The sequence below is a fragment of the Filicampus tigris genome, chromosome 4 (genome assembly GCF_054856515.1).
Source record: "Filicampus tigris isolate MCC_2025a chromosome 4, RoL_Ftig_1.0, whole genome shotgun sequence".
Lineage (NCBI taxonomy): Eukaryota > Metazoa > Chordata > Actinopteri > Syngnathiformes > Syngnathidae > Filicampus > Filicampus tigris.
The window spans coordinates 8762926-8787379 of record NC_141220.1 but is presented as its reverse complement, the minus strand read 5'-3'; the positions used below and the strand labels follow the sequence as shown (position 1 = coordinate 8787379).

Here is a 24454-nt window from a genome sequence, read left to right as displayed (position 1 = left end):
TGCTGGAATGGAAGAGTACTACAATGTAGTAAAGACATGATTACGCTGCCAGGCGCTAGACCGCACAGGCACACAAATTAGATAATTTCTCACGGCACATCTAACAATATATAATATAAACACCAGTGTGCCGCGGCACAGAGTTTGAAAAAAAAAAACAGGTCTTAAAGACAATATAGAAGACTAATAGATTTAGCAAGAGATTTAGGCCTGTTTCCCCACTTTAAAATATGAATAGGAGTAACAGTAGCTTTAATGGCATCGACAAACATTGGCCCATTTAAAGAATGATTTGCCCCATTTTAACACAAGTGAAATTCTGGCTCAAGTCACGAGTAATGCAACAACTATTGTAGAAAATATTTTCCGGTGGGAACTACAGCTCCGTACCTTTAACCAGCCATGCAACATTTAGACCACTATGGAAAAGGGGGTGTACAGAGGGAAGACTGGTGTTTAATATGGTGAGCATCACATCCTTTCTGGAATCCATAAATTACTTTAGTTTATATTTAGAGCTGTTGCAAGCATGCAGGCATGATCATGAAGTGACCCGATTTGATTTATATCTCATTAATCTCTCCCTCTCTGTCCTCACTCTTTTTCTTTCAAGTGTAGAATGCAGGCTGACCTTCCCCTGTAATATATGTTTCTCATTCTATAATCTTCCATCATCATGCCTCCTGCAAATCATACAGAATGAAAGCAGTAAGTCACTCTCACATCATAATAAGCATCATCAGCCAAGACTCATTTCCCTCACTTCCTTGTTGTTCCTTGTTGTTTTTCCTCCCCAAAATGAACCCAACAAAACCAAATTAATCTAGTGACTCTGAAAGACAACAACAACAAACAAAAAGAAAAACATCCTTTCAGCCTCTTGTGAAGCGGTGGCATTCTCCTGAACAACTTGAGCGTATCTTGAATTTGACATGTCAGACATGCTGTCACCGATCAAAAATCACTGATGAAAATCCCCTTTCAAAAGTATTGGAACTGCAAGTCCAATTCCTTCATTTTGCAGTAGACTGAAAATAAACATAAATATGAGACAGCTTCTATATTTTCATATCTGGATCTAATGCACAACCCGGAACATAGCACCTTTAGGTTTTTTTTACACTTGTTTTTCATCAGGTATGAACAAAAGTATTAAATCATGGCTTGGTCTATCCTATTACATTGATTATTCAAACAAAAAATAGCACTCAATTACGCACTGCATGATGGAATGACAATAATAAACTGGACACTGGTTCATTTGTCTAAAACAAAAACCGTCCTTATCGTCCACAGTCCTGTTCATTTAGGCCACATATTTGTACTGCTGACAGATGAAGAGAAACTGGCGGTTGACAAACGAAATATCAGTTCTTGTAGCTACAGTCTATTTTCTTAATTATTTTTAATCAGTCATGCAAACTGAAAACCCAATCAAATCCCTTGATTATCTAAGTAAGCCTGTATTGTAATTGCTTTGGAATAGTGTCATCTCTTGTACTTCAGTTTGGATTTGATAATCAGGTCGCTGTTGGTTCAAATATGAGAACGAAAGTAGAGCAATTGGATGGTTTATTTGAATGAGCGTGATTCATGGTAACAATAGAGCCTCTTTTAGTCACATTAATTATTACTTTCACTGAAAATATTTGTCTGCCTTTTTTCTAAACCTGCATCTCATACATGGCTGAGGCAGCTATACTACTATAGATACTGTTTTGAAAAATATCTTTTGAAAAAGTGACAAATAAGCACATAGTATATGCATTGCTGACACAATTATACTCATGCGCACTAACATTTGCACACTTTTTTTAAAATCTAGCTATCTCAGCAGAAGTATTATAGATTGTATTTCTGTCGCTGGAGTGCGACCTTGTGAAGGTCCCTAAAGTCTCTAATATGATTTCCAAAACATGGCAGTCTTTGCTGCTTTGCTAGCTTCTCATTCTGATCTATTCCATAAGAGAGATTGTTCTACATGAGGAGCAGCTAAAACGACAACACCAAAGCTATTATGATTGTGTTTTTTTTAACGTACTGTATGAGTTTAATGATGCTTTTGATCTGTACATCATTTAATTTATATCAATTTTCTTGTGCTTTATCTCATTACAGTTGTCCCCGATGCTCTTTCCAGCACGTGGAAGACCAGTCAATGAATTATGAATGTTAAACAAGATGACCTCCTCTCAGCAGCAGCAGATGATGCGAGGTCCTAGGTGGAACCGGGCCTTGTCCGACCCTTTGTTTGTGCTGCTCCTGGCCCTACAGCTTTTGGTGGTTGCGGGTCTAGTTCGTGCTCAGACGTGCCCTTCCGTCTGCTCCTGTAGTAATCAGTTCAGCAAAGTCATCTGCACACGAAGGGGGCTACGAGAGGTCCCTGATGGCATTTCTACCAACACACGCTACCTGAATCTCCAAGAAAACCTCATCCAGGTCATCAAAGTGGACAGCTTCAAGCACCTAAGACATTTGGAGATCCTGCAGCTGAGTAAAAACCACATACGAAAAATTGAGCTTGGGGCCTTCAATGGACTTACGAGCCTCAATACCCTGGAGCTTTTTGATAACCGCCTCACCACAATCCCAAATGGGGCATTTGAGTACCTGTCCAAACTAAAGGAGTTATGGCTGAGGAATAATCCCATTGAGAGCATTCCCTCCTATGCCTTCAACAGGGTGCCCTCATTACGACGGCTGGACCTCGGGGAGCTTAAAAGGCTATCCTACATATCCGAAGGGGCCTTTGAAGGGCTGAGCAATCTTCGCTACTTAAATCTGGGAATGTGCAATCTGAAGGAAATTCCCAACCTTATTCCCCTGGTGAAACTGGATGAATTGGAGATGTCAGGGAACCAGTTGTCTGTCGTCCGGCCTGGCTCCTTTAAGGGGCTCATCCATCTCCAGAAGCTATGGATGATGCACGCCCAGATCCAGACCATTGAAAGAAACTCATTTGATGATCTCCAGTCACTAGTTGAGCTGAATTTAGCCCACAACAACCTTACGCTCTTGCCCCATGACCTGTTCACTCCTTTGCATCATCTTGAGAGGGTGCATTTGCACCACAACCCTTGGAATTGTAACTGTGACATCCTCTGGCTGAGTTGGTGGCTCAAGGAGATGGTACCAGCAAACACCAGCTGCTGCGCCCGCTGTAGCTCACCAGCTCACCACAAAGGGCGCTACATTGGTGAGCTCGACCAAAACTACTTTCACTGTTATGCTCCTGTTATTGTGGAGCCCCCCGCTGACCTAAATGTGACAGAGGGGAGCGCTGCAGAGTTGAAATGTCGAGCCAGCTCTTTGACTTCTGTGAGCTGGATTACACCCAATGGTTCCATTATGACACACGGTGCGTACAAGATCAGAATCTCCGTGCTGAACGATGGCACTCTGAACTTCACCAATGTTACCATGCAAGACACTGGAACATATACATGTATGGTCAGCAATTCAGCCGGTAACACGACAGCGTCCGCCACACTCAATGTGTCCTCAACTGAGAACAGCAGCTTCAGCTACTTCACCACAGTGACTGTAGAGACGATAGAAACGCCACATAATGAAGGCTTCACCACAATTGTGCAGCAGAAGGTAGGCCCCAGCCCCTCGGCTCATACGTGGAAGTCTGTTTCAGCCAGTTCTACAACTACCACCACAGTGCAGACCCCTGTCTCTACTCGTGGCACAGAGAAGACCTACACAATCTCTGTCACTGAATTTGGGGGCGAGGGCTCCCTAAATGGCTTGGATGAGGTCATGAAGACAACCAAGATCATAATCGGCTGTTTTGTTGCAATCACGCTCATGGCAGCTGTTATGCTGATCATCTTCTACAAAATGCGTAAACAGCACCACCAGCAGAATCAACATGCTCCCACACGCACCATTGAGATCATTAATGTGGACGAGGACTGCGTAACCGGAGGACCGGGCATGGAGGGCCACCTGACTTTGCCTCCTCTTGAACATGAGCACCTCAACCATTACAACACATATAAAACAGCATACAACCATGCCTCCACTATCAACTCCATACACAGCTCGGCGCATGAACCTTTGTTAATCCGAGCAAACTCAAAAGACAATGTACAAGAGACCCAAATCTGAACAGTCTTTTCTCAAATAACGGAATTTCAGCAAGACTCAAACATGAATGGACCACAGTGTGTTTGGCAAATCAGTGGTTGGCGATGTTCATTTAAGGACTTTGGTAATTAGGGTCTGTTACAAAAAGTGTCTTTAAAAATTATTTATTTAAGAACAAAGACTATTGTTGTTAAATCAAGGGGAAAAATATTAAGCAGTTGTTTTTTTTTTTTCAAAACTTAGTTCACCCCCCACTACTCTTGTTATATTGTTTGACTGACATGCTTTTAAGATTATGCTCAGAGACAATAGATTCAAAAGAAATGAAACCAGAAGACTGTTTATATTTGGTAAACTGTAATCTTTGTTTCCCAATGAATCTAGAGCACATGACATTTTTCTCCAACTGTGGAGTAAGTGGTAAAGTAGTTGTATTAAGTTCATTTTGTCTTCTTTGTTATCTATATTTTGGTTGGTTCATATATAACAGACAATTTTAGGTCGTTTAATTACCTGATGAAGGCGGAAGTACACGCCGAAACATGTCAGGTAATTAAATGACCTAAAATCTCGATTGTCTGTTATATATGAACCAACCAAAATATAAAATGGTGAAGTATTTTCTGACCACCCGATGACTGGATGAAATGAATATTAAGTTGCCTGTTATTTCAAGATGTTCAGCGGAATTGTCAGTAATGATATTCATTTTATTAAGTTTGATGATTATGAATGACACGTAGTTGTTAAAAATGTTTTTTATTTTTTCTCCTACTTATCCTATTGGTCTAATTTGCATAATTGCCAACTTGTTATATTCAATTTCTCAGCTTCCAAATGCCCAATCAGATCTCAAACGCAAGGCCAAATGGAAGAAAACTGTCAAGGAAGTGGACTGAAACGTTTCCAACATTTCATCCTTTTCCATACTGATACCCATGGTTTGTTGTGCGTATGTTTCCAAGCTTCCTGAGCTCCCCTTTTAAAGCATGTACCCCTTATCTCATCTACAGGGCAGTAGGACTGCATGCTCTCAGGTAGACTGGTGAGCTTAAACCCTTTATAGAGCTGTCACAGCAGATTTGCCTGTAATCCGCGTGCCACATTTCCACATGGGCAGTGCCTGGCAGCTCCACATACACACCCTACCCTGCCAGCCACACAACTTGGCCCTGTGCAGCACGTTTTGTGGCTAAATGTGGGGAAGCAGGCATCGGCCAGATGTTTATGCTACACCTGCCTTACTCCCACAGCTCCATTTACATTTTAATTGACGTACCCATGGGCAAAACTCTGCAAAGACCCTTTTTCAGGAAAGTATTGCCAAGAGCATGTCATGAAAAACAATCAAGCACCACAACTTGAAGGGCTAGGTGGGCAATCGGTAAAGCCCAGCATTTAGAATACAGTACAGTATATCCAATTTAGAAATGTGCATGGTTGCCCACCTCGCCCCGTAAATGTCTGTCAACACCCCCTCCCCAACTCCACAATGATTAATAGTGAGAGATACAGCTAGATCAATGAGCTATTGTTGCCATTATTACACTTTCGTCAGACAACGCAATATACAACTGCATTCTTAACATTCAATGTGTTAAAGAATATTGCAGCGTTTGTGATGTATTTCGAGATAAAACAACTCAAATTTTCAAAACAAAAATAGTGTCCATTGGCTTCTAGTTTCTATATACTATTTTCATAAGATGAGGAAAGCTTCTACAATATATTTCATTCTTATTTAAGAAAAACATGATTTTGCATATGCGTTTAACCTACGCCACATTGGCGGAGACAAGCCGCAAAGAAACGGAAATGTGGACGCTCAGTATTTGATGGAGAGGGGGACAGAGCCATCAGTGAAAAACTGATGCTTCCCTCAAAATGATAATAATTGCTCATATTAATAATTTATTTAACTATAAATACCACAAACTATAATCTCAAAACACTATAATAGCTTTTCAAATGCTGACAAAAATCTTCAAACATTGTTGTACCTTGAAAAACACGGTAAACATCTTATGCTTAAGCATGCACATACACAACGTGGAGTCCCTGACCAGATGTTAATAATTGAGATGACGAAATATTATAGTTGTGAAAATTAGATTGCAAAGCAAAGTGCAAGAGTTCCTGTACATTGATGATACTGACTGCGGATGCTTCTGGGGCTGCTTGTGCTGGTGCTAAAGTCTGCGACAGTGACTAGCACTTGGGTATTTACTGACCCAAAACTGCTGGATCCACTTAGTGACAACATAAACTGGTGGTGGTAGATGGATTTAGTTCTGCTGAGCCGTTGTTTGGCCCTCCACTGCATTCAATGTCACATTCAGTCCTCATTTACCAAAACTCTTGTGAGCCATTGTAGGTCTTTCCGTCCGGCTATCAATCACAGATTTAAAAAAAAAAAAAATGCTGCTAGATCTGTTATTGGGAGAGAGAGTGTGACTAAGTGGAAGGCCCGTCTACTAATTCAAGTGTGGTTAAGCGCAGGTTTGGTCATGCAGACAGATATTTTGACATGTTTACAAAAAAGATTAACCGTTCGTTGTCTCATTTTAATGAGACCTTTCAATAAATAAATATCACACATAACTGTATTTTGTAAAAAAAACAAGCAAACAAACAAACAAACAAACAAACAAACATAAACAGTATTTTCCCATGTCAGGCACAAAATCTATCAAGGAGCTTTCACCCACCCACATGCACACACATAACAGCCTTCTTGCCTTTTGCTACAGATTGGACAGCTAGTTAGATACTTTACTAAATTTAAGAGACGCTACAAAACAATACATATTATACGTACTATAGACAATGATTTGCAACGAAAATAAATGAAAAAAAATGGAAACTTTTTTCTGCCTTTTTTGCCACATTACGGTCTGCAAATAGGTACATTTGTGGATGTTGAACCAATAATATGTGGGTCCACTGTACTGTATACCGTATTCATGATACACCTTGAAGCTCTTTGTTTCTTGTTTTATTTTCATGCTAATACTGTATTGTCTTTGGTCTGTGCAGCATTCACATTTGAGCCGAAGTGACCCATTTTGCACCAGAGTTGACTAACAAGCGAAGTGGCCAAGGTCCGCTTGTTTGGTGCACTCCAGGGCTCCAAAGATAGACAGATACACTTAACCAAACAACCACCATCAAATCAGAACAATCACACTAAACATATACTGCCTAACTTGTGTAAGTCCAAACTTAATGAACCAGTTGCTGATTAGTCAAAACAATAAACGGATCAGAAGGCTTGATATATTGTTTTCAATATAATTAACAGATCTTCCACAGATTAGTACATGCGATGTTTTATATTTTATTTCATTACAAAGACACAAAGACGTACATTTTCAAAATGTACTCAAACCAATAAAGCTGTTGTATTTGCAATACCTCCTATTGAAATCACATCATTGTCATTTACATACTTTCTGCAGTCAGGACAAAAAATGTCCTAAGCTCAATGCTGTAAATTTCTTTCACAAAGCTGTCGATATACTGTATACTGCATAATAGCAGTTGATGTAATTTTGTCATTACAAGATCATGAAAACCAAATCAGATCCAACAAGATAATCTAATTCATTTCACACACATGACACGACCACGTTGTGTGTGTGTGTGTGTGTGAGTGTGTGTGTTTTCTAAGGTGACAACATTAAATTGATCCTATTCAATTTCTTGTTAACTAAGACTTCCCCAGCACGTAATTTTACCAAAATTATGGGATAATATTAGTTACATCCAAAGGATGGATCATGTTCTTTCCTGCCCCTGCAGGATTATGAAGCATCAATAAAGATTATGAGCACTTTGGGGTGCAAAAGCTAATGAGTCTACGCAGCATGCCCACTGTTTGTGTCAATAGTGTTTAGGATATTAATATTAAGCGGCAATGTTTAGCAAATTTAACAGAAACAGTCATATGTTTGAGTGTGCTCCACATGAAACAAATGTCTTCTATCAATGACAAATGAATTGATATAATGTCCACAGACAATTTTGGTTAATTATCTTATATAATGCTTTGTGCTGCCCAAACAATAATCACGACCTCACACTTCTGATTCTCTTTATTTTATCTCTTTGATGTTTCAGAGCTACTCATTTTACTCTCATGGGCCTGTTAAGGTTCCCATTTTTTGTCTTTCTTTGCAGGTTTGTTGTATGGTCAATTTCTTGCATTTTAGACAAGCTCCCTGATGTGTGTAAGATATCAAAATAATTCTGTTCTTACATATGCATTTTTGAGAGGACATGCAGTTGTAGTTGTAGATTTATACAAAAGTACATTTTTGAGACTGCAACATTTAAAAGGGTCAATAACAAGTGTTTTTGTTGTTGCTGTTTGTTTTTTGTTCGGTTTTGTTTTTACTCGTACCAACCAGCCGTCTAAAAAAGCAATGTGCTGTAAAAGACTAAGAAATTGATTTCCATGTAAGAATTATTACACAACCTTTACGAAGATAAGGAGACTGATTATAGAGACCAGAGTTTGTAGTACATACACAAATATGGTTAAAATAAACTTGTTGTTTTTTTGTACCTTGTCTGCATTTTGTGTTGTTTTCCATCACAAATGAAAGAAAAACATTTTTTTCAGAACGTTACAGATATACGGTACATTAAAGTCTAAATTAGGAGTGTTTCGATTACGATTTTAGGATGCGGACTGCGATCACGATCACATGGATTAGTTGCACATTTTTCAATTTTAAAGCTTCTCACAAATGATTATTTTAATAATTGATTAATGCGTCAATTATAAGTGTTTTGGAAAATGAATTAATTGTTCAATTAATTGATTAATCAGATTCCCCCCCCCCCCCCCCCAAAAAAAAAAAAAGAAGACATTTGATCCTAATTTCCATGCCTACCACGGCACATACACACCAGGCAAAAATTGGACTAAAAATGTAGGACAAAATACTCATTGCGGTCCGTGGACACCGTGACTTGAACAACACAGCAAACTTATAATAGCCAAAACTGAGCAGGCGTAGGCTACTTGGCCTCGCTGGTAATACGTGTATGGACTTGTTTACAGCTGTTAAACCAAGACAGCAATAGTTTTAGAGAAAATCCCCACCACCTGAATGACTGGCAATGTTCATGCATTATGTTTCCCTTAATGCCAGAGGATATGTTGTAAACATATAAATGTTACATGTTATATTTAAAGTGTTTTTTAATTTTGTTTCCCAATGCTATCGCTATTGTGAGGCTTGACAGGGTAGTAAATATGCAAGTTGTTCAAACAGATATATTGCGCCATCTTCTGATCGAATCGGTGATCAAGTTTCGTCTTTTTCAAACTCGTTGATCAACACCAAAAACCCTGACCGCATTAAGCAGACATGAGCAAAGTACGAGTCGGGGGCCACATCTGGACTGCCCCAGTGTCTCTGACCAGCAATCACAGTGACCATGAAGTCAAAGTAATATGAAAAAATACGTGATGCTTTTATTTTTAAAGTTGTACTTTTATTTTATGTGCACATGGGTGGACACAAGCACAAGCGAGGTAGCGAGCAAGAGCTACGACTTGTGTCCGCAGTGTTGCCAACTTAGCTACGTTTTCGTTATATTTAGCGACTTTTCTGACCCATCTAGCAACATTTTTTGCAAAAAGAGACTAGCAAAAATGACAAATATGGCCCTAATGTTGACAACATTCTTATTTCCTGCACGATGGAGGGGAGAGGGCCAAGACGATTTTGCTTGATAATACTCTATGCAAATATATCATAATTTCATAGACGGTACATATTGGGCGTACTATAAATCATCCCTTCCCTGTATTATTATATGTCATTGTCAATAATATAATAGTGTACTTCCCATTCTTTATTTGGGAGTCCTAACTATAAACTTCTAATATGAGTTGGCGGTTAGTGCATAAAATTGTTACAATTGTTTTAAGTGTAAAGATGTAATTTTTATGGCTGCTTATAAGTTTGTTTAAATGTGTGGTTCCTAATTATAACAATACGTACCATATACCGGTAACTACATATAGCAATTTAGTGAAACAAGACAATATCATTATTTTAAATATATGAAATATAATATAGACGCAGTTGAGGTTAGCATCTGGCTTGGCCCTCGGCAATCATTCCAGTTTCTCATGTGGCCTCTTTGCAAAATTAATTGCCCACCCCTGGTGTGAAGCATACTAAATAAACTCTGTGAATTAAAACAAAAAAAAAAAAGTATTCTACAGTATATACCACTTTCCTGCAGCAGTTTTCTTACTGCTCCTAAAAGGATCCCCAACCATAACGAAAAACAGGACTTAAAGTACAACCACTGACCTCTACTATAAAACAAATTGTTAGAAATATATTATGTCTTGAGTGTTTACAGCATAATTTGATACAAATCTGCCGTCAAGTTTTCATGCGTGCAATGCATTCTGATGTGATTGATTGCTTCCCATATTGCTGCCCTCTGCTGAGTAAAGCAAAACAATTGTGAACTACTACTAACATCAGTCAAAATGCCACATTGTGCGGCTTTTGGATGTGATTTTAATGAAAGGTGAATAAGAAAGTGAGGGAAGCCTCCAAAACTTTCCAAAAGAAAGAAAGTTAAGTAAACAGTGGGAGGATGCAGTCGGAAGAATCCACCTGTCCAAAGACAGCTGTGCTCTCGTCATTTTAGCCCAGGCACATTTGAGACCTTTCATTGCCCTCAGCGAGAGAACTCCCTGGTGTGTCTGATTATAAATGACGGTTAAAACCAAATCCTGTGCCTACCATATTTCCTCACAAGGAGCCTAAACGCCCACGAGTGATGCGTGAAAATGAGAAGGACAGGAAGCACATACCTGGACCATGCTTCTTGTTCAGTAGCTGCAGCTATGGACGACCTCTGGACACGCAATTTGCAACAGAGGAAACAAACAGACTAGGCTCCATTTAATAATGGAACCTTAAAAATATTCCAGTCAAGCAGCCTGGCATCTGTAAGTGTGCAATGTTCACAGCTTACGACAGATGTATCCTCTCAGACAGAAATGGGGTTTCCATCCAGATTTTTGGATATTTAGAAGTGAATTGAATGAAAATGCGCAAAACTTATGCCTGTTAACATTTGTTATTATTTCGCAAATATTCAAAGGAGAGGAGACTGCGCCATGAGACGGCATCATATGAGAGCCTCTCTCTGTCAAAAGAAACTCTGCTGACTGTTAACTAAAGTGATCATGGACAAATTGTTGATTGAGCTTTTTGGTTTGGACGAACTCTGGTCACAATTGTCACAAGTGTGAGCATTCACCACATAATGAGACATCAAGGAAAGAAGACGGCAAAGAAGATCATTTGTGTTTAGAATACTGTCAAATATAAGGAAAGCACTCTGTCGTTCTCCATCTGCAGCAGCGTTGCCAGAATATTTTCAGTGGGGTGGTCAGTGTGACATAACGCTGTGAGAGAGGTGGCCAGGGATGACTGTGTGCGTGCGTCCATCATTTTTTATCGTAACATCCACAGTCAGGGTTTCAAGAAATAAAACTCACACAAATCTAGAACAATGCCCATCACATTCATTACGATGAGTATACACATGCAGATGATCCAGATGAATTTGACCTCCACTTTTGTTAAAAGTAGATAAACGCCCGATAATCTGTTGCTTCTAAAGATTCCCGTGATTATTCTGTGGTACATGTTGTATTTATAGCGTCTTTAGTCTATTTTAAGTGGCAAGGCTTCAATGGCTGTGGCAAGCGTGGTGAGTAAAAATAGTGAGTTGTCGTTGCTTGTGGGACATATTTGAGTGATGGACCAGGCTGTGAACAAGCTTCCATGACGCAGTGAGTCACTCTTTCTGTTCAAGTATCGGCAGTGAGTCACTCTTCCTGTTCAAATTTGTTCAAATTCAACGAGCGCTCCACTTGTCTGACTGAAATCTGCAAATGTTGTTGCGTGCCTTCGTTGAGCCGCTTGTCTGACAGGGAGCACTAACATTCAGCTTATATAGACCTGTCACTCGCACTGCTTGTTTGTGATTGGTGGCCTTCGTACAATTGACCATCCGGCCATCCAATCAGTGCGCTGATGGGAGGGCTCCTGCACACAACACACACTGATTGGATGGCCGATTCTCTGATGAGACACAAAAGGTGCGTGGGGGTAGTTTTTTTTTTTTTTTTTTTTAGAGTTTAGAATTGCTGACGGAAGCCAGGTTAAAATCAGAGGCAGACCGGCCTATAGGCTGGTACTATTTTTTTCCTCACGGAAAAAGCGCAAATGACGGACAATTTTTAGTAAAATGCCCAGCTCTGAATTTTACACACAGGATGTCATCTAGGGACTGGTGTAGAATATACAGGATGAAATTGTTGATCACTTATTTCTTGGAAATTCATGTCAAACAAATGTTTTTCTTGTGTGTGTTGGTCACTTATTTCTTGGAAATTAATGTCAATCGAATGTTTTTATTGTGTGTGTGTAGGCGTGGGTGTGTGTGTGGGGGGGTATATTACCTTGGCAGTATGTTCATTTTAAACACAAACAGTGCACTTAATGCCGCAGCTGTTATTCAATGATGTTCATTTTGAAATGGCACAACTCAGAGTGGCACAGATTATCTAAACTAATCATTTGCATTTTGTTAGCCTCTGAATAACTAATTAGTGGATTGGTAAAACATCTTGTGGCTGAGAACCTATCCAAGCAGATCGCAGCACAATACAGAGTGATTGCACGTTAATCTATCATCAGCTTTCATGAGCAATTGTTCCACTTCGTGTTGGCCAAATAAAGTGAGATTGGGATTCTCATGTGATTAAGTGATTTTGCACAAAGACAGCCCACAACAAACACTGGGACCCAAAAGTGCTGCAGTTGAGCCAATTTGCAGCAAATAAATGTTTGTTGCAGAAAGCCAGGGATAAGGAATTTAATTATACTGAGTGATTTATAGTGTGCTTGATGAAATAATTATCAAATTGTAGTCCACCAATAAACTTGTTATTCTACTTGGACACAAAAACTGTGTGTTTATCCTAGTTTCTTGAAGAACCATTTTTTGTTTTTCGTGGGTGTTGGGTTGTAATATGCATGACCTCTCAGGTCACAAATTGAAACCAAATTAACATATATGTATAGTATAACTAATACTTTGTCCAACTCCTACACGACACGCATTCTCAAACAATATTCAATCCTATTGCACTTCTGCTTTTGCTTAACTGTTAGGTTATTTCTCACAATAGTTATCCAATGTATAATGCATGGTTGTAATACAGTACTTCATTTCAAATCCTGCAAATAAATGTATATGGGCCATTTGCTTGTTGTAACGGTTTCAAAATTAACTTGAATTTCTGTCTTTTTTCAACTCTGAATCTGATAATACATATATTGAACTACGCATACTATCCTATCTCAGGAAACATACGTTTTTTATGTCAATGTTGTATTGTATTCAAACTCCTCATTTGCGTAATAGGACTAAACGCAAGAGGAGTGAGTTTTTACCGTAGAATTAGCAATGCATGAAATATCGCCGTCTGGTATTTATGCTAATAGCATGTTGACACTGTACATTACAGGGTTTAAACAGAAAATTACATTTTAAAAAATGAATCAAATAACCAGAGGATCTTGCTAAGATTTCCCGGTCGCTTCATCCGATAAAGTTTATCGCCTTCCACCTGCACCCGGCGTACCCTATCCTCCATTTTGTCCGGCCGGACCAAATAGTAAACGCCTAAAGCATTCATCGTTTTAAACGGGCTTCTATTAGCGTTTCCGACTACCATCTTCAATAAAACTACTACTAGCATCCCTCGACCCCCGCTGGGCGATATTTGAAACGAAAGACTCACTGCGGCATAGAAGCCTCACCGCGGTCAGACTAAATGCGTCACCTTTTAGCACCTTCCAGGAGCTTTTTTTGTTTTATGTAAGGAGGATGAAAATAGATGCTTACATAGACGGAAAAAAATGGGCTTACGACTATGGTTAGTCTTTTCCCTTTATCGCCTACAAACTGGGAGTCTGTTATTATTGTTATTATATATATTAGGCGGACTGGTCTGTCATAGGTTGTCAATAATTATTACAAAAATAATTGAGGTGACTGAGATTTTACTTCCCAGTCAGAGTTTAAATACTGAATATACAGAAAAATAAATGGGTGAACTTACTTTTGGCCTTCCCAAATGAGATGTAGTGGTTCTGAATGATGCAACTTCCTGTGTTACCTGAGTGGGTAACACATTAGAAGCATGTCAGAGTCCTTTGAAGATACCTGGGAACTATTTTGTGTTGGGGGAAAAAAGCACAATGTATCCCTTTTTAACACCCCGCCCCACCCCCCATCCAGCAAAATAGAAAAAAAAAAGAAACAATAAAAAGGGTAATCGTCTCTTTTATCAAACTGCTCTTTTATTCAATGAAATAATTATATGTATGATGAATAACATCCTGGGAGGATGGCAGGGGTTTGCTTGTGCAAATAAAATTGCTTCAAAGAAGAGCAAAAGCAACTTCTGAGAAGTGATTCATTTTGCCTTTTTTTTTTTTTTTTGACTGACACAATTCCACATTCCATCTTATTATCATTCCATGCATTAAAATGTATGTTAATGTGCAGTGTTGTGGTGCTGGTTAAAAATTGGCATTCAAGACGAGGTGATTAGATTTGATTTAGGTAAATACAATTAGAGTTTGTAACCAGGAAATCTCCCCAAGTCATGAAAGTGTATTTAAATCATTAGATGAGACAAAAGAGTTGTTTCTCAATACCCAAAAGATTTGTCACGAGAATTGGAAGTGTCAAACCCTAATCAAATCGAAAAATAATTATAATGACTGGATAATATTATACCCCTTTTCGACACCTCACCATCTTCATGTACAACTTAGTTTATCCTACTTTGGCGTGCATGACCTTCATGTAGATTGACAGCTTTGGGGATTCATGGCATCTTCCGAAATCATTAGCCTGAGGATTGCTACCTCGTCCATCCTCATTTGATAAACAACTGACAGTATTTTTGACCCTTCTTTTGCTCACTCAGCAATGTTTCATTAAAAGTATTCACAGGATGCACATTTTATGCTTCACTAGTCTGAGAAGGCTAATTCGTGTAGCTAATTACCAAACAGGAGAGCTAAATTATTTGCTGATGCAGTGCAATACTTATTTGTAACACATGCTGCCCGTCTTTACAAGAACTAACAACGCTAATGACTGTCACTATAACAATCACTACCTTGCAAAGCGTCTGTTTATTTAAATCTTGAGAATGGATCAATGGTGATTATTTGTATCATAATAATTACCCATTTTTGTGGACAATTACATTAATGACGTTGTATTGCATAATATAACTTTGGAAGGAAAGGCAGCTTTATTTATACAGCACATTTCATACAATAAGTAACTGAAAGTATTTCCCATAATTGAAAGCATAGGCGTATGTAGCCCATTTTTAGGGTTGCGGAAGTGGGCCTACCCATAAAGGGAATTATAGCACACTAAACAGTTTTGAGATCTTTATATTTTATTTTACTGTATTCTTTTTAACAAGGTAGATTGTGCAAACTATACAGAACTCAGTTGAAAAACAGTGTTGGTCATATGCAAATAATAAATTACTAACAGTGGTAATTTACAGTTAATGGTTAGTATCTTTACCATTCACATCACAACAAGTAAGCAACATGTCAGGGAAGTCACCGTTTATTATGCGTTCCTCAGTCATGGTTACATAATTTGGAATGCATACGTGTCCAGAATCTTGCTCAACACTTTCATGGTGGAGGCAGGAACAAACCGAATGTAAAAAGCAATGTTCAGAATTGTGGCAAATTAATAAATTTTAGTGTCATGATGCTTTTTAGATATGATTTGAATTAATGAGACACCCATGTCAATATGCAATGAGTGGTGTTGGTGACAATCACACTGCTTGGTTGTTAGCCAGCAAATGCAAATAAGTGCATGAGATGCGAGTCATGTTAATGGCAACGAAAAAGGCATTATCCACTAAATTAAACTCAGCAAAACCTTGCTTTTTATTCAGGCTTGCATGTCCTGCATGTGCAGATGTATTGTGTTTTGGTTCTGGATATGTGTGAATTTTGTTTTATGAAACCATGAGTGAGTGTGGCAAGCAGCTACCGGGCATCCATCCAGCAATCTTATCCATGGTTGGGTTGCGGAAACAGAAGCGTCAGCATGGAAGCCCAGACTTCTCTCTCCCATCCCTCACCGAGGACCTGTTTGCCATGGTTGACTCTGCCAGGGGCATTAAGCCCAGACAACTGAGCTCCTAGGATCATTGAGACACCCCTAAACCACATTCAGGTGATGGTTCAAAATGCAGCTAATGTGCATACATGAGAGTTAAATTAGCATTTAATAGTGCATGTGCATGTGTGCTTCCAGCTTTACGCTATAATTGTGTGGGCTTATAGAATAGCCACTACCTGTTTGTAGTCCTAGTAGACCTCGCTGCATATAAACAGACGTAAACCACCACCAGGGCAAGCTGCGGATACAATTAAGCAGTAAATGAAGATAGTTTAATATGATTCTTCTTGGGCGGAACGGTGGTCGACTGGTTACCAAGTTCGCCTCACAGTTCAGAGGTCGTGGGTTCGATGCCGGTTCCGTCCTCCCTGTGTGGAGTTTGCATGTCCTCCCCGTGCCTGCTTGGGTTTTCTCCGGGTACTCCGGTTTCCTCTCACATTCCAAAAACATGCATGGTAGGTTGATTGGACACTCTAAATAGCCCCTAGGTGTGATTGTGACTGTGAATGTTTGTTTGTCTCTGTGTGCCCTGCGATTGGCTGGCTACCGATTCAGGATGTCCCCCGCCTTCTGCCCGCAGACAGCTGGGATAGGCTCCAGCACGCCCGCGACCCTTGTGAGGAGAAGCGGTAGGCTATAGATAATGGATGGATGATTCTTCTTACTAAATATTTAGTAATTGAATAAAGCTCAGTTTACTACACAATAACATACAAATCCTGAGAGCAATGCCAAATGGCCAGACGTTCCTTTATTTCTTGTTACACTTAAGTTTGTCACTTAAATGCAGTGTGTGAATATTATGTATTTTCAATATTTCATCTTTATACATTGTCTATGCATGAGTTCAAACATATACCATTTTTCTAAAATATATACAGCAGTTTTAATTATTCATTCAGTTATTGAAAACATAGTTTACACTATAGGTAGAACATAATAAAAACACATCTACTCTATGTATGTCACAAAAAAATCTAAAGTAATCTCATGTTTACTTTGCTGAGTACAGGAACTGAGTTAGTAATTCAATTACTTTTCTATTAAGTAAGTTGTAACTATTATTAATGACTTTTTGAAAGTAAGACTCTTGAAACCCCACAAAAAATTTAAATTTTGAACAGAAAAACTGTGAAAATCTGTGACAATTAAAAACTGTCTGCAAACCTTTTTCCAAAACCTGAGGAAAAGTCCAAATTCGCAATGTTCGCAAGCATTCACAAGTGTTCGCCGCTCAGTGAGATACCAGCTTTATCCAGCATTTAAATTACAGAGCATCTGTTCATCACGTGTAGATTGGTCTGAACATCACATAAACACCCCATTTATTGTTCTTCAATTGACAAATTAAATTATAATGTGTGGGTGACTACTGACAGTGGTGTCAGCTGCTGCAATGATCTGCGTCTGTGTTTAACGGGATACTGTGAAAACAGGATTCACTGTTTTACCATGTTTTACATGTGCAACTGCCAGAGCTTCTTAAATCGCACACATGCACACACAAACACGGAGGCAAACACCCACCGTCTCAGGTACTTCAATATTTAACAAGTAAAACTACATTCGGCAATTGTATTAAATGCATTGGACATATTTGTTGTCAGGTAAAATAAAATCCATATCTTGCATCACCAAACCATGATTGTATTCTAACTCATTTGCTTGGCGTTTGAAACGTTCGGAGGCAATTTTTGTCATTTGTCCATTTCGCACAGTAGGTTTACTGTAGAAGAACTTTGGACGCCTCGCAACGTCACACACATGAGAGACAATTAGTGGGATGGACTAAAGTCCACGCACTAATGTTTTGCGAAAGACAGGTGGCGACTAAATGTGTAGTTGGAAAAATATTGCTAACATTTCCCACTCCTTGGCAAATATTTACGAACATTTGCGACCTTCTGGAGTGGCAGGCGAATCTACTCTGCACATCCTGCCACTATGGATCCACACCGACGTAAAAAGGTGCGTTCAGTTTTCAACTGTCCACTGTTGAAGATGGAATTCAATTTGGTCAAGATTAATATCTACCAGGAAGAGCCTCAACATGCTGCTGCAATTGAAGAAGTGCTTTGTCTGGCTGCTGCATGAGTTATTATTGCGCACCAAAAGACAAAGAAAGAAGATGAAAGAACTAAAAGAAGGAATGTTCGGGTCTGAGAGTGGTTGGACAGGCCGTGCAGGCATTCATTCCTTCACTCCCTGAAAAAAGTTCAGCAGTGACATCAGGCTTGTGTTAAACGCACTTCCTGTGTGGAGTGGAGTGAAGGTGGCTGTGTTGTTGATTGTGGCAGATTCTGACATCAGTGTGAGATGCAGGTGAGAGGCGAGCTTGTCCACTACGTTACCTCTCGCTTGGTGTTGCGGCGCTGTTTAGGTCCACATAACAGAGACACTTCACGGAAAATCAGATTCAAAGTTTATTAAACAGCCAGCCTGTGGCTCACACAAGATGACAGACATTTGAGCACATACGTCCTGATAGGTGTATACCCACAATGCTTTGTGTTGCAACAGATTACGGTATAATCTGAATAATATGACAAACATATCACTTGGGATTCAAATAACAACGCCAAGCTCTTCTGAAATTATGACTTCCAACAAAAATTTCGTTTGGAATGGAGGCATAGTTAGCTGCTAACTACACATTGTAGTGGTAGAAATGGGCCAAGTGATTCTAATTAAATAGCTCAACTGTGATGGTGCTGCTCATGCACTATTTTAGCCACACCCAAAAAATGAGTTTTCAGCAATTATCTTCAAACATGTATAATGTGTTTAGAAATAAACCTTTGAATATACTTTACCTTTTATCTTACCTTAGATTTTCTTTTAAAGCAACATTCCTTTTTGTAGTCCATCTTATTAGTGAATAAATACTGACATAGCATGGTGTTCCATTTTGTCAAATATATTCCAACAAAACCAGGAAAAAACATACATCTATGAACAGATTTAGAATTGTACTTTTACTGTACCAAGAGAATGGACTTGGACTTATTTTTTTTTTCCTTGGCAATTCTATTTTCTGCCATTGAGAGAAGTTAGGTATAGGTCATATTGTTTGAATAAAATACATTCATAAATATGTATTCTAATAGTATGCAGTCATACAGAAATCACAAATACTTTGTAGCTTGGGCTTTGCCAAAAACTCTCATATACGGACTTGGAAAAATACTGGCTTCTGGCTTTTTAAATAACTGAATACATACTTACATACATACATGCATACATGCATACATACATGCATACATGCATACATGCATACATACATACATACATACATACATACATACATACATACATACATACATACATACATACATGCATGCCTTATATTGCAATGTAAACACATATTGCATTAAATATTTCTTTTAATCCACAAAGGCTAGTCTTTAATACAGTATGTCATCAGCTGGGAGAAAATTCTGCACCATGTGACAACAAGATGGAATCTTGTGCTGATAGCTCATAGGAAGGTTCATGGCATTGTCTCAGGAAAACTAATTAACTGATGCATTCCATTTCATCAGAGTCTGGGGAATAATCCATCACACTCTGAAGCAAATACAAAATACAGTACTCATGTAAATTAAAGTCTCACAGAGCTCCCGGCTCAGTATACATCATTTTCATTCGCCTATTAACTTATAACGTCGCAACTCCTGATGTGAGCCAGTGCCTTGACCATTGTGAGCCTAAGGTCACTGACTGAAGATTTTTTTTTCTTACCTTACTCCTCAAACCAAGGGCAATTTATCAGTTATACTACTTATAAGTAGATTGGTGTGTGAAACAGTATGTAAGCCTTTTAATAACTGCTTGAGAGAGTGCGAGAAAAGAAAAGAACTCGGTCAAGTGCAGACACTGCCTGTCATAGTCCTTCGTATCAACATTTGTGATGAAGTCCATATGTCACTGAGCGGTGAAGGCTTACGAAGGTAGCAAATTTGGCATTTCAACAGGGTTCGTAACAGTTTTTCACTTGCTGCAAACACATTTTCTTGTCACAAGGATCCAGAAGGAATCCATTGTTTCACTAATAGTGGCAAGTGTTTGTCAAACATTTACAAGCATTTGTAAATGGTCGTAAGATGCCAAAGTTATTGTTCATTCGCCAATGCTAAAGACTACGTGACCATAGTTCCAATATGTCAACATATTTTGCAGTGGCAAAATCTGCAGCTAGAAAATAGATTTGCTCCACTGTTGCGGGACCCTGGATCGACATTTCATGACCTGGCCAATTTCTCACACTCACAGAGAAGGGTAAGATCCAATGATGGGAAATTTAGGTCCAGAGAGTAAAAACCCTGCCACAGTTTGGCTTTCGCCACAGGTGCTTCTACTCAACCATCAGGTAAACAAGCTCAGTTGATTGGAAGCACCCCCAGAAGTGATTTACATCCTCTAAATACTTGCTACACGACAAATGAACTTAAAAAATGCAAAAGAAAGAACAAATACGAAGCTGCAGGCCGTGAGAGGAATGTGCTTTACAAGCCCGCCAGCAAACGATTATGCCAGAATGTTGGCTAATAACTACATTAACGTTTTAATTTTCATCCCAAAATTGGGCTTACCTTACCTGTGGTGCATTTTAGCCAAAGGTACTTCCTGGTGGATTAATGCACTTTCAAACCCTTGTTATTGTGCAAAGAGAAGGTTAGTGTCATTACTTCTGCTCTTGTTGCTGCTGCTTCTTCTTTGTTGCCGTTCTCGTTGCCTTCTTCTGCATCTTTGTTGTCGTCTTCTTCTTTCTTCTTCTCCTCTTTTAAGACCACGAATAAGAAGCACTGTCACCGGAAGTCGTCATGGCAACTTTCACTTTGCACAATAGCATCAACAAGGACCTCTGGATAAAATGCAATGCACAATTCTTGTTTAGGTAAGCTCTTTTATGACAAACTTTAACAAACACTTTAACATTTTATTTGCCAATTTTGCATCATCCTTGTCGTGCGTTGTAGCTGAGCGCGCGCCACTCTCAGCTTCTCAACACAGCTGTTTACTATCCGCTTATCCAGCTCAACTCTGACTAACTGAACAGCACATTTGAATAATGTTATGAGTTTCCAAACAGAACGTTGTTCAGAAGTGCCGTTTTGTTTATTAGCATGGACGAGACTGGGGACTCGCAGCGGGAACCGATCACGCGCTTTGTATGAGTGCCTGTGGATATGTACAAAGCCTCTGAGTCAACTCATCTCTTTGTTTGGCATGCTGGGAAACCATCTCTCTCGTACATCAACATGAAACAACGCGTCTTTCTGCAGTATGGCAGCCGATATGGCTGTATTTTTTCATTTTTATATTTGGATTAATATTAATATTGAAAGCGCTGCGATGCACTGAGGCCATGAAATTACAGTATATTCAGCGCATCCCGCCCCCAAAAAATCAAACCTGAGCCGTATTGGCATTTTGCATTTTCACACAAAGAGATGGGAAAGTTTATTTGGCACTTATTGATACATACATACACTGATTGACAGAGCGAGAAAAAAATGTGACATTAAAAGACTGAAATGCAAGGAAAGCGCACATGATGCCATCTAATCTTGTCACACACGACCAATGTTCTCCGCTGAAGCCACCCGTACGAGCAGAGGCGCCTTTGTCTAGAGTTTGCGCTGTCCACTTGTCACCTCACCGATCCGGTCAGAGTCATCACCGACCGGGGCAAGGAGCCTTGATGCTTATAGTAATGGTATGTCAATGCCGATCATGTTTTTGCAATTCACACGAGTTCTAGCAGCCCAAGCTGCCTTCGTCACCAATGCACGAGACGCAAATGATCACACTTCGCCTGGCTCAGTAAAATATAGTTAGAGCCCCCCTTTTCCTGTACTTCAGATCAGCTTTTACAAAAGTTGAGTGAATAAACTTGTATGTTTCAGTGTGTGAGTCAAGGATCAAAGGACTAGTTTATTACACTATTAAAGAGACACTTGGATGACCTTAACATTGGCACTTATATAATATCTTGCATCTTGCATGTAAAAATGACATCAGTACTAAAATGCCCACCCCAAAGGGGTTTTAATATTTTGAGGTCACAATAATCTTACAATTTACAACTACAATCAAACAAACGAACAAATAGAAATAAAATACTTTGTTCAGATATTGTGCAGTTTTGGTGTCACTGGGCTTTCCGAGCACGCCGGGTGCCTCCTGGCACGTCGTCAAGTTTTGTCAAATGTCTCTGAAGAAGGCAAATGCTGATCACCAAAATTGCACAAGGTCTGAAGAAAGAAGTTAAAAACTTTGACTTAATAGTTCCTGAATGCATCATGCGACTCGCTGGATTGGAGGGGTGTGTGAGTGAAAGAGCGAGAGGAGTAGAGATGGGCATTACAGTTCACTGTATCACTGACTCAGTTCATCAAAAATAACCATTCAAAAGTTTCGTTCACCGGTATTTCATATTACATACACTTGAAACACATTTTTGTACACGGTATTTGACATTACGCTGACGTAATTGTGGCATCAATCTAATGCCATAGTTCACTCACTGACTCATTCGTGAACCTTAAATGCAGCACGTTCACTCACTGAATCGTACGTGAACGGGAAAGGCAGTATGCGTGCTCATTGAATCGTTGGCGAACGGGAAACGCAGTACGTTTACTCAGTGAATCGTTGGCGAATGGGAAATCACTGTATGTTCAATCACTTACTCGTTCGGGAATGTGAAGTTACGTCACTGATTCCTTCGTGAATGGGAAGTTACCGTACTGACTCCTCCGTGGACGCCAATCGACTGCTGATTGATTGTTTGCAAAGATTGACGGCATGCACCTGGCTGAGTTCAAATGAACTGAGAAAAGAACGAATCACTATATTCTGTACTTGTACTTTGTTTGAATGAAGGTATATTTAAAAAGAAAAAATATAGAACGAATCACTTCAGGAAGTGATCTATTCACTCACATTCGCTGAAAAGATTCGTTCTTTTTGAATGAATCTTGCGAGAACGACCCAACACTAGAGATGAGTGAGCAGACGGCGCGCAGACAGCGAGCAGGACCAGCGATTCGTGTGTACTTATGACGGAACTGTTGTTGCACTGTATTTGGCATTGACAACGGCCCACAGTAGCCATGTTGGAATAATAAAAAGGGCAATAACTAAGCTACGTCTGACATTGTGTCATTACAATACGTTACAATACACTTCAATCAGAGATTTATAATTTATTTTCCCAAGCCACACAGAGCCACAACACAAGAATGAAAGCGCTGCATGTGGCTCCGGCGTCGCGGCTTGCCAACCCGTCTTAACAAAAGAATACATCAAATGGTAAGATGGGACACAGTAAGAGGTGGGACTCTTCCATGTAAACGGATGGTATTGACGTGGCATATTATAATGAATCAATTCAGAGAATACCAGTGACATGGGACTTATTCATGTGTGCAGACATAGACATAATAGTGCATTGTGTCTGAAGTGAAGAAGTCCGTCTCAATAGTGATCGAAAGACGACATCGGGGAGCAGCGGCAGTTTCACCGCTAGCTGTAGTGCAGAGCTAACAGCATGAGCTAACGGCGCGAGCAGAAGGACTGGTGGACGGCGAAAATACAATGGATTCCCTGTTTTCAATCAACCCACCTGAAAACTTTGATTTCGGTACCTACTCGTCATGGCCCAACTGGAGTCGCCGTTTTGAGAGGTTTCGTGTTGCAGCGGGACAGGACGGCAAGGAGGAAAACTATGGTGTACACGATGTAAACACAATGTAATATATGAGAGGGCACGTTTTAACAAAAGATGCCAAGAATAGGGGGAATCAGCTGAGTCCTTCATTGCTGCAGTCTACAAGTTAGTAGAAAACTGCCAGTATGGACCACTGCAGGATGAAATGATAAGAGATAGGCTAGTGGTGGGCATACAGTACCATGGCCTGTCAGAAAAATTGCAGATGGATAGTGGATTAACACTGGAAAAGGCAGTGCTACAGATAATACAGCATGAAGAGATAAAGAAACAGCAGCCAATTGTGAGAGAAACAAACGTTAAAGACATGAAAGACGCAAACATGGATTT

General features: G+C 39.5%; 1 protein-coding gene across 5 annotated transcripts in view; it reads left to right on the top strand.

Annotated features, from left to right (window-relative positions):
• The window catches only part of lrrc4ca (leucine rich repeat containing 4C, genome duplicate a), a 69617-nt gene extending 60956 nt beyond the window's left edge, over positions 1 to 8661 (top strand). For all 5 annotated transcript variants that reach the window (XM_086029324.1, XM_086029325.1, XM_086029323.1 and 2 more), the window contains one exon: positions 2119 to 8661. In XM_086029324.1, coding sequence (XP_085885450.1) covers positions 2170 to 4116 — 1947 coding nt within the window. In that variant the 5' untranslated portion in view covers positions 2119 to 2169 and the 3' untranslated portion in view covers positions 4117 to 8661. The remainder of the gene's footprint in view (positions 1 to 2118) is intronic.
• The last annotated feature ends 15793 nt before the right edge of the window (positions 8662 to 24454 follow it).